At 34.7% G+C, this 15,289-nt stretch overlaps 1 protein-coding gene across 2 annotated transcripts in view; it reads right to left on the bottom strand.

Annotated features, from left to right (window-relative positions):
- Positions 1–4,958: 4,958 nt before the first annotated feature.
- The window catches only part of CDH19 (cadherin 19), a 62,908-nt gene continuing 52,577 nt past the window's right edge, over positions 4,959–15,289 (bottom strand). Inside the window, exons 9-12 of one of the 2 annotated variants that reach the window (XM_036323262.1) lie at positions 12,299–12,420; positions 10,876–10,993; positions 9,276–9,527; positions 4,959–6,571 (exon numbers count right to left, since the gene is read on the bottom strand). In XM_036323262.1, the coding sequence (XP_036179155.1) occupies positions 6,120–6,571; positions 9,276–9,527; positions 10,876–10,993; positions 12,299–12,420 (944 nt within the window). In that variant the 3' untranslated portion in view covers positions 4,959–6,119. Of the gene's footprint in view, positions 6,572–9,275; positions 9,528–10,875; positions 10,994–12,298; positions 12,421–15,289 lie in introns of those variants that run through there. The other variant, XM_036323263.1, reaches the window with a different exon arrangement.

The following is a 15,289-nucleotide window of genomic DNA, read 5'->3' as shown; positions in this document are numbered from 1 at the left end:
CTGACAGAGCAGCTCTTAGTTCAGGCCAAACTGCCCCGCTGGCACCTACAGAGACAGGTGAAGGCAGTGAAGGCTGGATTGCTAACCTGGAGGATGGGCCTCCAGAGCCTTTAACTGGTGATTTGCATGAATGGGTGGAGGCTGTGCCTGCGGCCTAGATTGAGAGGGAGAAACTTCCTGAGCTTCAGTCTTTCCTAGATTTCACCTGGGGGGGGGGGGGGGGGAGAGAGAGAGAGAGAGAGAGAGAGAGAGAGAGAGAGAGAGAGAGAGAGAGAGAGATGAAGAAAGGAGGGAGGAAGAAAGAAATTAAAGGAGAAAGAAAGGAAGGTTCCTTGTGTTTCTGGGAGTGGGAAAGGAAAAGTAACCATTGTGTAAATGTGCCATAAAGTTCTCTGTGAGTCTCTAGAATAGCATGTCTCCATGGCCGACTTTCCTGTGGAAAAGACCACCCAGACAGGAACATATATATGACAGTAACTTCCATTGCACAGCTCTGAAGTGCTTACAGTGTGTGTGTCTGTGTCAATGTATGTACATGTATATCTCTTAGTATACTAGAACTAAATCATCCTAAAAAATGGAATGTTATAGGGATAACAGATACTCCAATTAGTGATATTTAATAATATTATTTAAAATGGATAGTTTGAAGAAAATAATTGTTGAAGTAACAAAAAAAATCCAAAATTTGCATTTCCACCTCTTGCTACTTTGAGTCATTGAGAGACAGGTTAGGGATATACTGTCTACCAAGTAGTTTAACTATATGAGATTTAATCTTTTGAAAAGATTAATAATATTGCCCTAAAGGATATCGACTAATGTTTGAGTATTCCAAACCAATATCCCTTAACTCTTATTTTTAACTAGCACCAAAATTCAAGGGGCTGGGCCCCCAGCCACCATGGCTTCATCTGGAAGTCATCTGGAAGGATGTACAGAAGGATGTCTGGTCTAATTAACGCATTACACTTTTATTATTATAGATGCAGAGCAGTAGGGGTATGCTATTTACAAAGTCATTATTATTCTGACTTTTTTCATCCGGGGCAATGTTTAAGGCAGAAGCGAATTGTAAAAGCCACTTATCAGATCATTCCTATCTGAATAAAGGAACTGCCTGAAAGAAGAGACACATCTTTAATTGCTTTATAAAGGTGATGATGCTGTTGAGATCCCCAAGTCTCTCAGTGGGGCTGTTGCCCTGTTCAACATATTTAATACATTTAAACATCCTACATTCAGAAAAGCAATTAGAGGTCATAATGAAATAGTCTGGTTTAGTTAATGTTATATACAGTATGAAGATAAATAGAAGTGATTAGGGAAGGGAAATTTGGGGCTGAAATTTGCCTCAGGGAGTAACAAAGTACTGCCATAGAAACTAGCAGTTGGCTTTCAGAATGATAAGGCTTCTAGCAAAACAAGAATCAGCTTGGAAATGAATAGCCCTGTCTCTGTAATGCTCTCTCAGTTCAAATCCCCAGGCTCCACAAGCTTTTGTGCAACAAATTTAATTAGAAAAGAAAACCCATTATAAACTAACAAATGATTTACAAGGACAGAAAACCCTTCCGTAATCTGGAATGTTACACACACTAAGATGATTCACTTTCGTTATAGTTATTCATTTCATTCTCTATTCATTTCAGTTCCAGTTATATCTCTATACATTTTAATAAACCTATTAATTTTTACTAACATTGCAAATCAGGAATTTGAAAACTGGACATTATAAGAAATGTAGGATTTTAATGAGATATACATTTCTGGGTCACCTTTACTTTTTCTTGTACATATTCAAATATATTCTCTTCCTCTAAGTTGATAATAGTGAACATTTGCCTTGGCACAAGATGTAGTGGAACCCAGGCTTCCATCTAAGTAAAAGTGAGTGGAATGCACCCTCTTGCTGGGGCAGATCATCAAGTTGATGACTTGTCTACCTTTCCTTTGCAGATAAGAGCCAAGGAACCTAACGAACAAAACAAACTAACGAACAAAATAAACTGATGAACAAAATAGGTCCAGAGGCCTGGATACATGAAACAAACGGACAGATCGCAAGGGGGAGGCAGGTGGAAGCAACTGGAAGAGATTAACCAAATAATATATGTGCATATCTGCATAGCCCTGGACACAGACAATATTGTGGTGAAGGCCTGGGAGGGGGAGGGGGGGGCGGAGGAGCTGGGTGTAAGGGAGGAAAGAGGGGAGGAATGGAGGACATCGTAATAGTGTCTACAATAAAACATTTAAAAAAGAGTTACAGGCATTTTAATGATCTGGTTAGAAATATAGTAAGGATTCAATGCTAATCTATCCTGACTATGTTTTAATATATTTTCTAAAATATTATTATTTTAGTATTTTAGATTTCCTCTGCTTTTCACCAAGTGGAGTAAAAAGAAGAGAATATGGTCACTTAAGAACATTTGCCCTTTGAAAATGTGTTTAGATATGTAGCTAAGAGAGATTTATTCTCTCTTTTGTTTTCACCCTTTCCAGGTTTATTACTAAAAGAAATAGAAATGTGTGAAGGAAGGTTGATTCAGGCCTAGATGAGATTGGACAGGTTAAGAGACTGTGATCAAAAGCAAGGATAGGGTAATCAGATAGGACACTGATTTGTATTTGAAATGTGCTTTGAAGCCCTGGGGACCCATCGTGTTCCAGCAGAATAGCATCAGCCCTGGTGATGACGCTGTTGTTTAATGCTTGTGCTGCTTGTTTGACTGACTCTTCACAACAATCTTGGGTAAAAGGGAGACTGGACCTCATGTCACAGATTAGAAAGATTAGGCAGTTTTACAAAATTCAGTTTTTCAGATAAAGGTGAATTAATTCAAACTCAGCTCTGTGAGGCTCAAGCTTGTGCACATCTATTATTGCTAACTTTTTTTATTTATATAAACAACTAGATATTTTTCTGTCTCAACCAGTAGTAATTTAAGATTCACAACTAATCCTGTGAGTTAACTAAGGGTGGTATTGAAACACTTGGGGATTAACATGAGGCTGTGCTGTTTTTGTAAATATCTGCATTGATGGAGCCCCTATTAAAATTAAAAATGAGATCTTAATGCCAAGTCTTTAGATTAGAATATAACTGGTATGAAACACAGATGTGACTAGGAAGAGATTAAAATAGTTATTGAGATATTGCCAAGTACAATATCTAGGATATTACAGCTTCTCGAGTCAGAAAGCATTTTTAATGCAGTTCAAAAGGATACTTTTTAGACTAGAAAATAGCTATGCAACCAGGTGTGCTCTTACATGTACCCTATGATTGACAATCCCATCATTAACTAAACCAGAACTTATTTTAACACATCTGTTTAATACACCTGAGCACAAATGTGAAACCTGGTGTGTGTGTGTGTGTGTGTGTGTGTGTGTGTATTGCACTTTTATAATGTGTTCATCCAAATTGAGAAGTTTTTATAAGGTTTTCAATGACAGGATCTTCTGCATCACCAGACCATCCTATTTCTATTTTTTAATAATCTATTTTCCATAGATTGCTTCATCTGTTGTTTATCATTATTTCAAGTTCTTCAACCATCATTACATTGTGTTAATTTTTAAATACAGGGAAGATTCCTGCCTGGAATAACTTAAACAAATTTCCCTAGCTATACTTTTTCAAATTTTATGATAATATGGTAGAAATACAAATATCATCTGTACTCATAAATTTTTATTTGCAAGTTTTCACTCTTTAAAATTTTTCTTTTAATATTCTTACTCTCTCCTAAGTACATAATAATATGAATGCATAAGGATTTACTACAGCTTATCTACTTTTTCTTGTCTACTTTCAATGTCTTTCTAAATTTTATTTCAAGTCTGATTTTCTCAGGCTTTTGTAAAGTTGATATCTGTGTCACCAACATAACAGTATCTGATTGATATTGGTGTGGATATTTACATGGTGTGGATGTTTACAGCTCAAAGTACAGAGGGGAAATATTGTAGCAATTCAACTACTCTAACTTTAGCTCAAAATTATTCAAAATATTTTATTTAAACATATATGCCCAACTTCGTTCAGATCAGGTAAAAGTGAACATATAAACCAATTTTAGAACATTGTTCTCACTACTTTATTTTTGTTTAAACTATGAATTTTGAATTCCACCTTGATTTGAATAGAATAATAAGGATCATTCTTAAAAAGTTGATTAATATTAAAAGTTTTATTTTATGATCTAATGTTACCATAAAGCTTTATGTGTAGCAGCTTAGCATCTATTCTTCATAAGGTTACAATAAAAATAGCCACTGCACCTAATTCTATATTCCATAATATGCCGGGGTTCATGTCCCAGCATCAAGAAGGGTTCAGGAATCTGGAAAAGGCTGTGCGCAGATGACATAGAAATCCAGAGACTAATAAAGAGTCCGGAGATGAGTTATAATTTTGAAAGGGATTGGGGGTCAGAGGATCTTCAGCTAAAGGAACTGAAGAGTCCCTCCTTGTCTAGGACCCTTGCTTTTATTAACACAATTTGTCCTAAGGCAAGGTGGAGATAATACACCTCAATGGGTAAGGTATCAAAGGGTACAGAGTCCATTGTCAGAATGGGGGAATAGCCTACGGCTGTTCAGGTGTTTGGCCAGTAGGAGGCAATAACATGTAGATTAAGATGCCCTTTAACTGTCTGGCAGCCACAATCAGTTTCCTATTCAGGTTTGGGGAAATGCCTTTAGCCATTTCCAACAGGTGACTACATGTGTGACTCAACCTTGTTGAGTCCCCACGTTTCATCAACCTTTTGATGAAACTCTTAAAATTATGACATGCTGGAATTGGTCTACGGCACCATAATAAAAAAGACATCAAAGACCAAGTTATACTCCAAGTTTTTAATAAAAAGGAAATGTTGATAATTTTATTGCTGTGCATGGTAGGATTCAGTGCAGTTGATCATAATACTTAGAATGAATATTAATTCAAGGTTGAACACAGTTCTTTTATTTGCTTCTCTCATTTTAGTAGCAATAAAAAGTTACTTATATTATTTCACACTTTCCACCACTTTTATAACATTTAAATTTAATGATGAGTAAATGTTGACAAATACTCTGTCATTGCATTGTGACATAATAAAGATGCATTTTGGTTACACAGGAACACAAATTATGAAAAACTTTTAAACAAAGTAAATAAAACTTATATACAAAGCTGTAATATCAAAAATAATACATATATACTGTATCTTTGATTAATTAGCATATACAGATTAGCTGTCTAAATGTGAAATCAGTTTTAAAATGTGGTCTTGACAAAGATTTAAAAATATCAAACTAGAATGAATCATAGAATCCTTTTAATAAACTTGCTTATTTATGTAAATGAAATAGCTTTTCAAGTTTTATACGATTACTCAGATTCTCCTAGGTGTTTAAGTTTATCTGTGTATAGTATCACGAACTTAACACACATGTATACTTTACTCTTACTTGGTAAGATTTAATAAATGCATAAATGAAATAATATTAAGATACTCTAGGTTTAGTGCCTTTCCCACATTAAACATTCAAAAATGTTGAGAATTTGTATTGGATGGTATGGGGGGGGAGTGCCAGGAGAATATGCCAGTGCAGTGCTTAAGGGGCCTTGCACTGGCATTTTTCTCCATGTCATTATTCAGTGACAACATGTGGCTAGCCTGAAATAACCATGAGTATTTGCTCCAAGGAAATCAGAAAACACTATAACTCAGGTCTTATATTTCTCTCAGAGAAATGAAACCTACAACTCTTTACCAAGAGCCTCCCAGTTTGCCTCAAAACACATTAGCATTTTCAAACTTTTATCTTGATTGAACTTATTGGGGTGACATTGGTGAATAAAACCATACTTGTTTCAACTGTATAATTGTGTAATACATCATCTGCACACTGCATCATGCGCTCACCACCCAGAGTCAAGACTCTTTCTGCCACCATTTATCCCCCATTCTACCTCACCCACCCTCCTTTTCCCCTGGTAATCATCATACAGTTGTCTGTGTTTCCCCCCTCCCCTTAATGCTTTTTTACACCCAACCCTCCCCCTGTACCCCCAAGCGCTAATTATTTGACTGCATAGCAGAACCAAACATACATACTTATATTTGAAAGGGAAGTTCCAAATCATGAAAGCAATCAAAATTTTCATTCTCACCAGAGGCTGATGACTCTAAAGAGCTCAGGGATCCAGCTAAGGACCCTGTTCCCTCAAAGGCATAGGTCTGGAGGGAGTCAAAAGGGTGAGCATAAGTATCAGTGTTAGCTTCTTCCAGCTTTTCTAGGATGAATTCCTTGATTACAGCATCATCTGGGCCAACCTGCCATGACATCCTGCACAAGCTCCTAATCTCTGCAGATCTGGTTTTCCGGGTCCGAGGTTCCCTCAGGAAGGTGCTGCATCTCAGCTCTCCAACAGCAAAGGCCTCCGAATCTTCTTCTCCTGTCCCCCTGTCATCATATTTGAATATATTCTCTCTGCAATCTTTACCTTTCTCAGGAAATAGAGTCTGTTTTCTTCGTTGTTGTAGATGTAGGATCATAAAAATAAACCCTGACAAACAAAGCATACCAAAATATTAACACAATATAGCATAACATAACATGACATATTATGATAAACTTTACAATCTTTGCTTTTGTGACAAGATCAAGACATAAGATTTGATTTTTTTATCTTAAGACAAAAAAAGATATATTTGTTGTTGAAGATTTACCAAAGGGGCTTGCGGAAAGACATGGGATGGATAGCAAACTTCCTGGTTGATGATTTAGAGGAGAAAACCATCATACAAATATAGTGACATGTTTTTGATGATGATCAATTTAAAACCTCTAAAATTTTATTTTTTTCTTATATATTGGAAATAGAACAAAGCAGAATATGAGAATACTTTCCAATCTATTTGCATTTGTCCATTTAGTAACCAAAGAGTCAGGTTAATAGAAATTAAGCAAAATGGACCAGTTTGATAGTCCCCATTGAGGCAAATTTGGTGGTATCATTATTTTCTAAGTTAATATTTACTGCCTACAAAGTGTGCACTGGGCATTTTTCTAAAAGCTTTTAATCTATTCACTAATTTAATTGTGAGACCCATATGTTATTCTTAATTCCCTATTAAAGTTGAGGAAATGGAAGCCTGGGGATGTTCCATAACACACTCAGTCACACATCAAGGAAACAGAAAGCTGGCACTCAAAATCAGATAGTTAGTTCAGAATCTGCAGTTTGTGACACCACATTATTTTAGAAATTCCAAACTATCAAGTCTTTTAATCATAACACTGGTATATCCACTATCAATATTTATTAATAAGGTAATTTTAATAACATGTAGAAATGGAACGATTTCAGTACACTCTAGATTTTAAAGAAAGTGTGTGTGTGTGTGTGTGTGTGTGTGTGTGTGTGTGTGTGTGTAACCAATTCTTACTCAGTGTTGGATCTTATGTGGCTGTTCAGAATTTCATAGATAGGACTAGAACAAAAACTGAAGCAATACCATTAACATTGTCACAAAGATAAATACATTAGGTGATATTTATATAAAACTTACTTTTAAAATATTGAAACACTGCTCTTGACTCAAATAAGGTCATCATGTTTAAATTTAGGTACTGCACTTTAAAGCTCACCTGATCCCTGGCCAGGTGGCTCAGTTGGTTGGCACATCATCCTGTACATCAAAAGATTTGGGGTTTGGTTCCTGGTCAAGTCATATACCTAGATTGAGAGCCTGACCCCAAGTTCAGGAGCATAGGGGACACCAAATCCATATTTTGCTCTCATTTCTTTCTCTCTCTCTCTCTCTCTCTCTCTCTCTCTCTCTCTCTCTCTCTCTCTCTCTCTCTTCAAATCAATGAAAAGATATCCTTGGGTGAGAATTAAAAAAACCCTAAACCAACCAAACAAACAAACAAAATCTCATTTGAGATATACAGTTGAAATTGAAAGGAGTCTAGTAAATAATTTCTAAAGTTATGAACTGGAGACAGTCCTTATGAAGCACTCAGAGGAAACTGCCATTGGTGGACCCCACTTTCCTTCCTTTAAATATTATGCCTGTGCAGCTGCCCTTGGTTTACCTGCAGAATTTCAAGACTTGGTTTAGGTCTAATAATTCAGTACTTGCCAAAACTACACTGTTTTAACTGCTTCTTGATTCTGATGTCTAGCTATGTAGCTCTAAATTCATTTTTATGATCCAAGATCATTAAACATAACAGGAAACACTGAAGGTATGTATAAGAGAATGTTGGATGGTAAGAGAGGATAGCATGGGTTCTGAAGCCTTGAGAAAGTTGAGGCGAGCAAAGGCAAAGCAAGTCCTGAAACATATTTTATGTCAGTTGAGCCATAAGTTTGGAACAGTGGCTGTTATAATTGCTTTCAAGACTTAGGAAGGTTGTGTTGTTTTAATGTATAGTTATGAGGTATGGAGGAAAAGGGTTTAGATTATAGATACTGATAGATTATGTAAAAGCTTATGCGAAATGAATCATTTGTTGTCTTGAAAGCCTGACTACATAAAACATTTAGGGGCTCATTTGCTTCATCAGTAAAATGAGTATAACTTATCTTCTTTTGAAAACAATAATAACAACAACAACAAGAAATAATGGAGTTATCTGACAGCAATTTCTTTTGTGTTTAGCACATTGATTAAGTAAAAGTCTCTTGTTTACATCCCTCCATGCTAACATTTACTCTCTTTTTAATACTCCAAAGCTGAGAGTGAGTTGCAGTGTAGGATTGAATCATGGTTGGTTATGGTTATGGAATCTCAAAACATCAATACTTTGAGTTTCACTCTCTGTCTATTCAACACAGGTGATAATAGTTACTACTTCATAAGATTATTCTAAGGATCAAATTGCAATATATATGCAAAGCACTTAAGACACTCCCTGGAATGTAATAAGCACTCAGCAGAAGCTCACCATTATTGCTACTAATTTTTACATAACTATGTATGTTGCAATGTGTGTGTGTCAAAAACATTCCTAAACAAATGAGCACATACATACATACTCATATAATTCAAGAATTTTTGATTTTCAGCTTGAAGTTCATATTTATCATTTTTAAAATGTACTTTACTTGATTTAAGAATTATAATACATTCAGAAGAGAAATTAAATATGTGCACACACACAGCCACGTTATATTGCTATCATTATAATAAAAATTATCTATTTTCTATATTTATGTTATCATCAATAAATGAAGAGATGTTCAGTTAAGCACTACTTACCAAGTATTATTATCACAGCGCATATCAGAACGGCAGTCATGATCTCTGTCCTGGGTTCCATGAGTAGCATATCTTTACTGTGGCAGATCTGTATACTGCCACTGTCACCACAGTCACAGACTTGGATGGTAAGGGTGTTTGTACTTGTAAGGGATGGGATACCATTGTCGGCAATTAAGATGGATATGTAGAAGACAGGCTCTTCTTGAAGGCTGAAACCAGTTCTATTAGTCAAAATTACAGCTGTGTTATCTAAAACAAAAATCCACGCGCATAATTTTTTCAACAATACATAAAAAACTCATACCAGGCATATATACTAGAGGCAATAGGATAGAAATATCTAAATAACTTTTCTTCAGTTCAATTTATTACACCTATATAATATGCATTTTCCTTTCTGTTGTTTTTTTTTTTGTATTTCTATCTCCGAAAAAAATATTTTCTGTAGCAATCAGACAAACTTTATAAGATAATCTATAAAACTTAAAAAAATGGAAGTCTTTTGAAATGTATGCCTACTTATAATTTTTCTCAAATAATATTTTTAAAACAAATTCTCCATCTTGCTCTTGAAGTCTATAAAACCCTTTTGATTATAGTTATCAGAGAGAAATAATGTGATGTAATTTACACTTTTTCCAATATATAGTTTATTTGTAATCACAAACATTAAACCAAATCAATTATTTTCTTTGTTTCAATATCTATATTTTGCCCCAGTACATTGTTATTATTTCTTATGTTGATATTTGGGCTTTCTATCCTAAGTTCATTTGAGCTCCCTTCCCTGGGGAATTTGACCAGGACTAAAAGGAGATAACATGTCTGCATTTATTCTTCTAACAAAAGATCCCCAAGATTAAAGATTAACCTGTTTTCTGGAAGAACAGCTGCTGCTATTGGTTATAGATTCTTGAATAATAAAGACTATGGTTCATATCTGGGATATAAAGGAGAATTAAAACAGAAATCCATAGGATGATAAAAATGTTTTACTGAAGTTAAAGAAAAAAAAAATAACAGAGTGACTCTATAAAGTTAGTCACTTCTATATGGAAGGAAAGGAAATTTTATCTCTCCACATGAAATCTTTTAGAACATTTTGTTCTTAGATTGATATAATCATTTCATTTTGAAGGAAAAAGAATAATATTAAACCTATTTTATATAGTTATAGCCAGAATTAATGACACCAAATATCTTTGAATTAATCGAGCTAACATGAGTACAAGTTAAGTATCTATCACTCTGATCCCCAGGCATAGATTGAAATTTGAGTTACCTGATGACATGAAAGGAACCATTCTGTCAGAACTGCAATTATATTTGCAAAGCTATTCAAACTTTTTAAGGATTTATAGCCACTCATGACTTGAAAAAGTGCTTCTAATTTCAAGAAATCCAGTAGAAAATGGAGATAGTATTTTCAGAACTTGACTTTGGGTTTTCTTTCCCATTTTCATTTCCACTTCTTGCTCTATGTCTCAACATTATCAGTATGCAGTTAAAGTATAAAAAGCAATGCTGTAAGTTTGCTTAAAATAAACCACAATGCTAGGAAAATGGGTCAAAAGCCATCAAGAATGAATGTAATTACCTTGATTATCTATGATTGTAAATTTAGAGTTCTTTGTGTCTTCCACAGATAAATTAAAATAAAAATTTGGACTTTCTATGGAGTCATCTTTATCCACTGCACTGATGGTCTGAATCACCTAGGGGGAAAAAAAGTTTTGTTTTATTGTGTTTTTTATTCAGGAAAAAGATCACTGTCATTGTTGTTATTAGATTTTTTTATTAAAATCGCTTTACCAAAATCTTTATGAACATTGCAGAGGATAACTATCAAATGGATAGAGATATTAACATATTTTCTCAGCTTAAAAATATCTTTGCTTGCCCTGATCAAAACAGTGTTTTGCTATCACATAATGAATGTATTTTTGTTGATGAGCCAGATGGTTTTCATAAGCTAAGTTTGTTAGAAGATCTCAAAGCACTGTAGCTCTATGTCAAGACTCCCTCCCATTCTCCCAGTCTAGATTTCTCCCTTCCTTCTCTCCTTCTCCCTTCCCCATCTGAATGACAGCCATTATGATTTGCTGCAATTATACATTCCCTGCTTATACTGAGAGCGTAACTGTGGAGAAGTTATTGTCTTACTAAAGTATTTGCTAAAGTAATGAGTTTGTTTAAATTTATTTCAGGAAATAGTGCATTTAAAGCTTAGGGACAATGTACATGCTTTCCTTTGACCCATAAAGATTATAGGAAAAGTGTTCCACCTCAGATAAGTTCCTCTCTCTTGGATCATAAGAAGTGAAGTAATGCAGCTATGAACAAATCAGATCTCAATTAATTATTTTCTTTAGACAGGGATGTGTCAGTCAAGTGGCTCCTTATTGTCAAAAAAGAAATAAAAAGATATGCTGTCAGGGTCAGATAGTGAGATTGTGATTAATTTTGGAAATCAAAAGTTCATTATATAAATTAACAGCGTGTTTATACTCCTGAACACACAACTTCTGAGTTATTACCTTTTAATATTTTCAGAAATTACTTTTAATTATAATTTACATCTGATATTTACAGCCATATGCTTAATAACTTTGTTGTGTTTGATTTTATGTGTGCAGGTAGGTGTTTAATTATGTCTTCTTTTTTTATGAGTCATTTGAAAAGAATGATACAACCTGTACTCTAAAATTCCTGTCTTATAAGGATTTAGTAAATTTAAATACAATTAGATGAGTACATGGGCAGAACTGGCCTTTGTTAAAAGTAATTTTATTAATATTAGCAGTGATAGTTAAGACTAGTGTTGTGCATTACAAGTTCTTCACATGGGGCCCATTTCCTTCTTAAGAGGTTCTGAATGAGTTATAAGATGTCTGTTACACTCAGCATTGCAGAGAAACACTGTCAAAGTGTGACACTTTTAAAAAGAAATTTAAGGTATACAGAACCCACAACATAAAAGCATGTGATTAATATGTCAGCAATTTATTATGAGTTCCTACCTGACCAGAGCTTGCATTTTCACAAACGTAAATCTTATAAAATTCAGGGAACTCAGGAGCATGATCATTAATATCAAGAACCTGTACATACACAGGGACTTCAGAAGTCTGTTCTTCATTATCTACAACAAACAGAATACAAATAGATAATGCTGTCTTTAGGGGGCAATTTTTTAAAAAAAAAATTAGCATGTTATATTTCACTTGAATAAAAGATATCTGAAGACAGGCTGTCTATATCATTCATATATTTATCAATAATACAGAGTGAAAAGAAGGTTATCAACATATTTAACTCAACCAATACTTATCAAGTGCCTTGTACCTGCCATAGATGTAGGAGCTGATGAGAACAAGTAATAGAGAAGATAGTTATATAAACATCTTCCTAAAACCCAGGAAGTTTTTTAAATATTTGTATAAATTCATCTAATCATGATGAATATGTGCTATTATCCTTCCCCCAGCTCTACTGATAAAATCATTGAGAAAATGTTTAATTTTATACATTGTAGATAATTGACTTGTCTAAGCTCATAGCTGAAGTAGAAAAGGCAGGTAATAAGCCAGCATCCAGTACTCTCAATGAAGAGCATCATTCAGTATAGTTTCAAAAACAAAAACAGGACATGAAATATAATCTAAATACATGGTAAAATAAGATAATTAACATAATATCTAAGTATGCATACATTGAGTTGGGAGGATTTTCTTAAGTGAGTCAAGAAATACAGAAACCATGAAAGACTGGGAAGATATGGTTAAAAACAATTATTTAATGGCAAAAGAAATGTAAAAAAAGCCAAAACAACAACCAAACAACAGTGATCAGAAAAGGTGTTTGCATCACAAAATGAAATATTAATACCTCCCATTTTCAAATCCTGACAAATGATATGAAAAAGACAATTCATTCCCAAACCACAAATTCACAGATGAGAAAATTCAAATGATTCATACCAAGGTTTCTTAACCTCATCACTATTGATATTTTAGACTAGATAATTATTTGTTTTGAGGGGTTATCTGTACATTGTAGGATGCATAGCTTCATTTTTTAGTTTCTATTAAATGCTAGTCATGATCCCCACATTGGTTGTGATAATTAAAACTGTCCTCAGACATTGTCAGATGTCCTAAGAGGAAAAAGAGCCCACAGTTAAGAGATGCTGTTCTCTAATAACAGTATTCACAAAGATTTTTGCTCACCAGAAGTAAGGAGAATGATTACTTGGTCCATGTAATTTATGTTAAATGTGCAAAACAGACCCAGTGATGGGGGAGTAATGAGAAATAATGGGATGTACACATGTTCTAGAATGTAATCTGGCAATAGGTAGTGAAAGTTAAATGACACATAATTAGCTTGGGCACTGTCACCAGAAAGGGACTGGGACCAAGGTGGGTCTACCTAAGTTCGATCTGGAATGTGTGGGTCCTTGACTTCATGCAGGACATGAATGATTTTGAGAGTGCCTTCATTAAAGCTGGGGACATTGAAATTAAGAAAGGGCTTGCGATAGAAGAGGCAAGATCCCAGCAATAGGAGTGAACCTAGGCAGAGCTGCCTTGGCCCTTTGGAAAGGGAGGGAGTCTAGACTAGCCTAGACATGACTGCGTTGGCCCTTTAGAAAGAAAGTCAAAAGGGCAGAAGTAGTGACCCAGCCGGGCTGCATGGATTCAGGAAAAACAAGCTACAGAGGCAAAAGCAGTGCCCTTAGAGACAGCTTCAAGGGGTTAGTCCAGGACAAGCTGCTGCTGCCCACTGCTTCCCTGGTTGCAATTCTCCTGGGAACCTCTACTGCTTAGGAGAAAAAAAAGCAAAGTTGCCCATCTGAGGAAAGAAGGAGTGGGGGGAGGAAGGCATGGGTATGCTCAAGGGAGAGAGTGCGCACTGAGTTCTTTGTCCTAAGAGTTTTTATCTGTTTTTCAAAGGTGGGAATTTTATGGGAGTTCTTAGGGGAGAATCTAAATAAAATAGTCATTGACTTTCTAGGTGTGTCTTTTAATATGCTGATTCATTCAGATGAGCATATAGAGGGATCATGGTCATTCTCTGGTCAGTTTCACCTTCAAAGAATGTCACCAAAGAGGGACCAGATGAGACAGTGTTGCCCCACCAGGGTCTGGAATGTGTAAACTGTTTGCTCCTGTGTACTTGATTAGAGAAGATAAAAGCTTGTGACTTATTATCTGGCTGTAAATTACTCAGCCTCACAGCAGTTCTCAATCTGTGGGTCACGAACAATGAAAATACATCCTGCATATCAGATATTTACATTATGATTCATAACAGTAGCAAAATTACAGTTATGAAGTAGCAACGAAAATAATTTTATGGTTGGGGGTCACCACAACATGAGGAACTGTATTAAAGGGTGGAGGCATTAGGAAGGTTGAGAATCACTGTAAACTATCTGTCTTAGTTTCCCCATTCCACTTGCCAAGGAATTTTTCTAGCTTCCTACTATCCTGTCTCAGCAACAGTATATAAGAATATAAGATTCAATTAATTTATTCCAGAATTGTTTGCATCACACCGAAATAACAAAATAATCTAAATGTATATCAAAAGGGAATTGGCAAAATAAATTATAACCATACTATGAAATTCTGTGTGTTTATTAAAAATGAAAGAGTCATTGTAACAAATGTATTAATATAATGAGCTTTAAAATGGATTTTAATCTTGGTTCTCAACTTGAAAAAAATATTTAAGTACTGTTTATTTCAGTTCTCAGTAAAATGCAAATGATACTAGTAACTACTAACAGAACTTTATTTATTTAATAAGTATTAAATAAATTAATGCATATAAAGCATTTATAAGATCATTTAGCATATAAAGAAGCAATAAATATCAAATATTATGTTATTTATCTACTAACCAGAAATGATATACATATTTTGTGAAATGCAAGTTGCAGCATAATATGTTCTATATTTGTATAACTTTATTTTAAATCTTTCCTCTTTTTATTTAAAAACTAG

Source organism: Myotis myotis, unplaced genomic scaffold, assembly GCF_014108235.1.
Source record: "Myotis myotis isolate mMyoMyo1 unplaced genomic scaffold, mMyoMyo1.p scaffold_m19_p_9, whole genome shotgun sequence".
In the NCBI taxonomy this organism is placed as follows: domain Eukaryota; kingdom Metazoa; phylum Chordata; class Mammalia; order Chiroptera; family Vespertilionidae; genus Myotis; species Myotis myotis.
The sequence above is the reverse complement of the archived record's forward strand: the minus strand, read 5'-3'. Positions and strand labels throughout refer to the sequence as shown.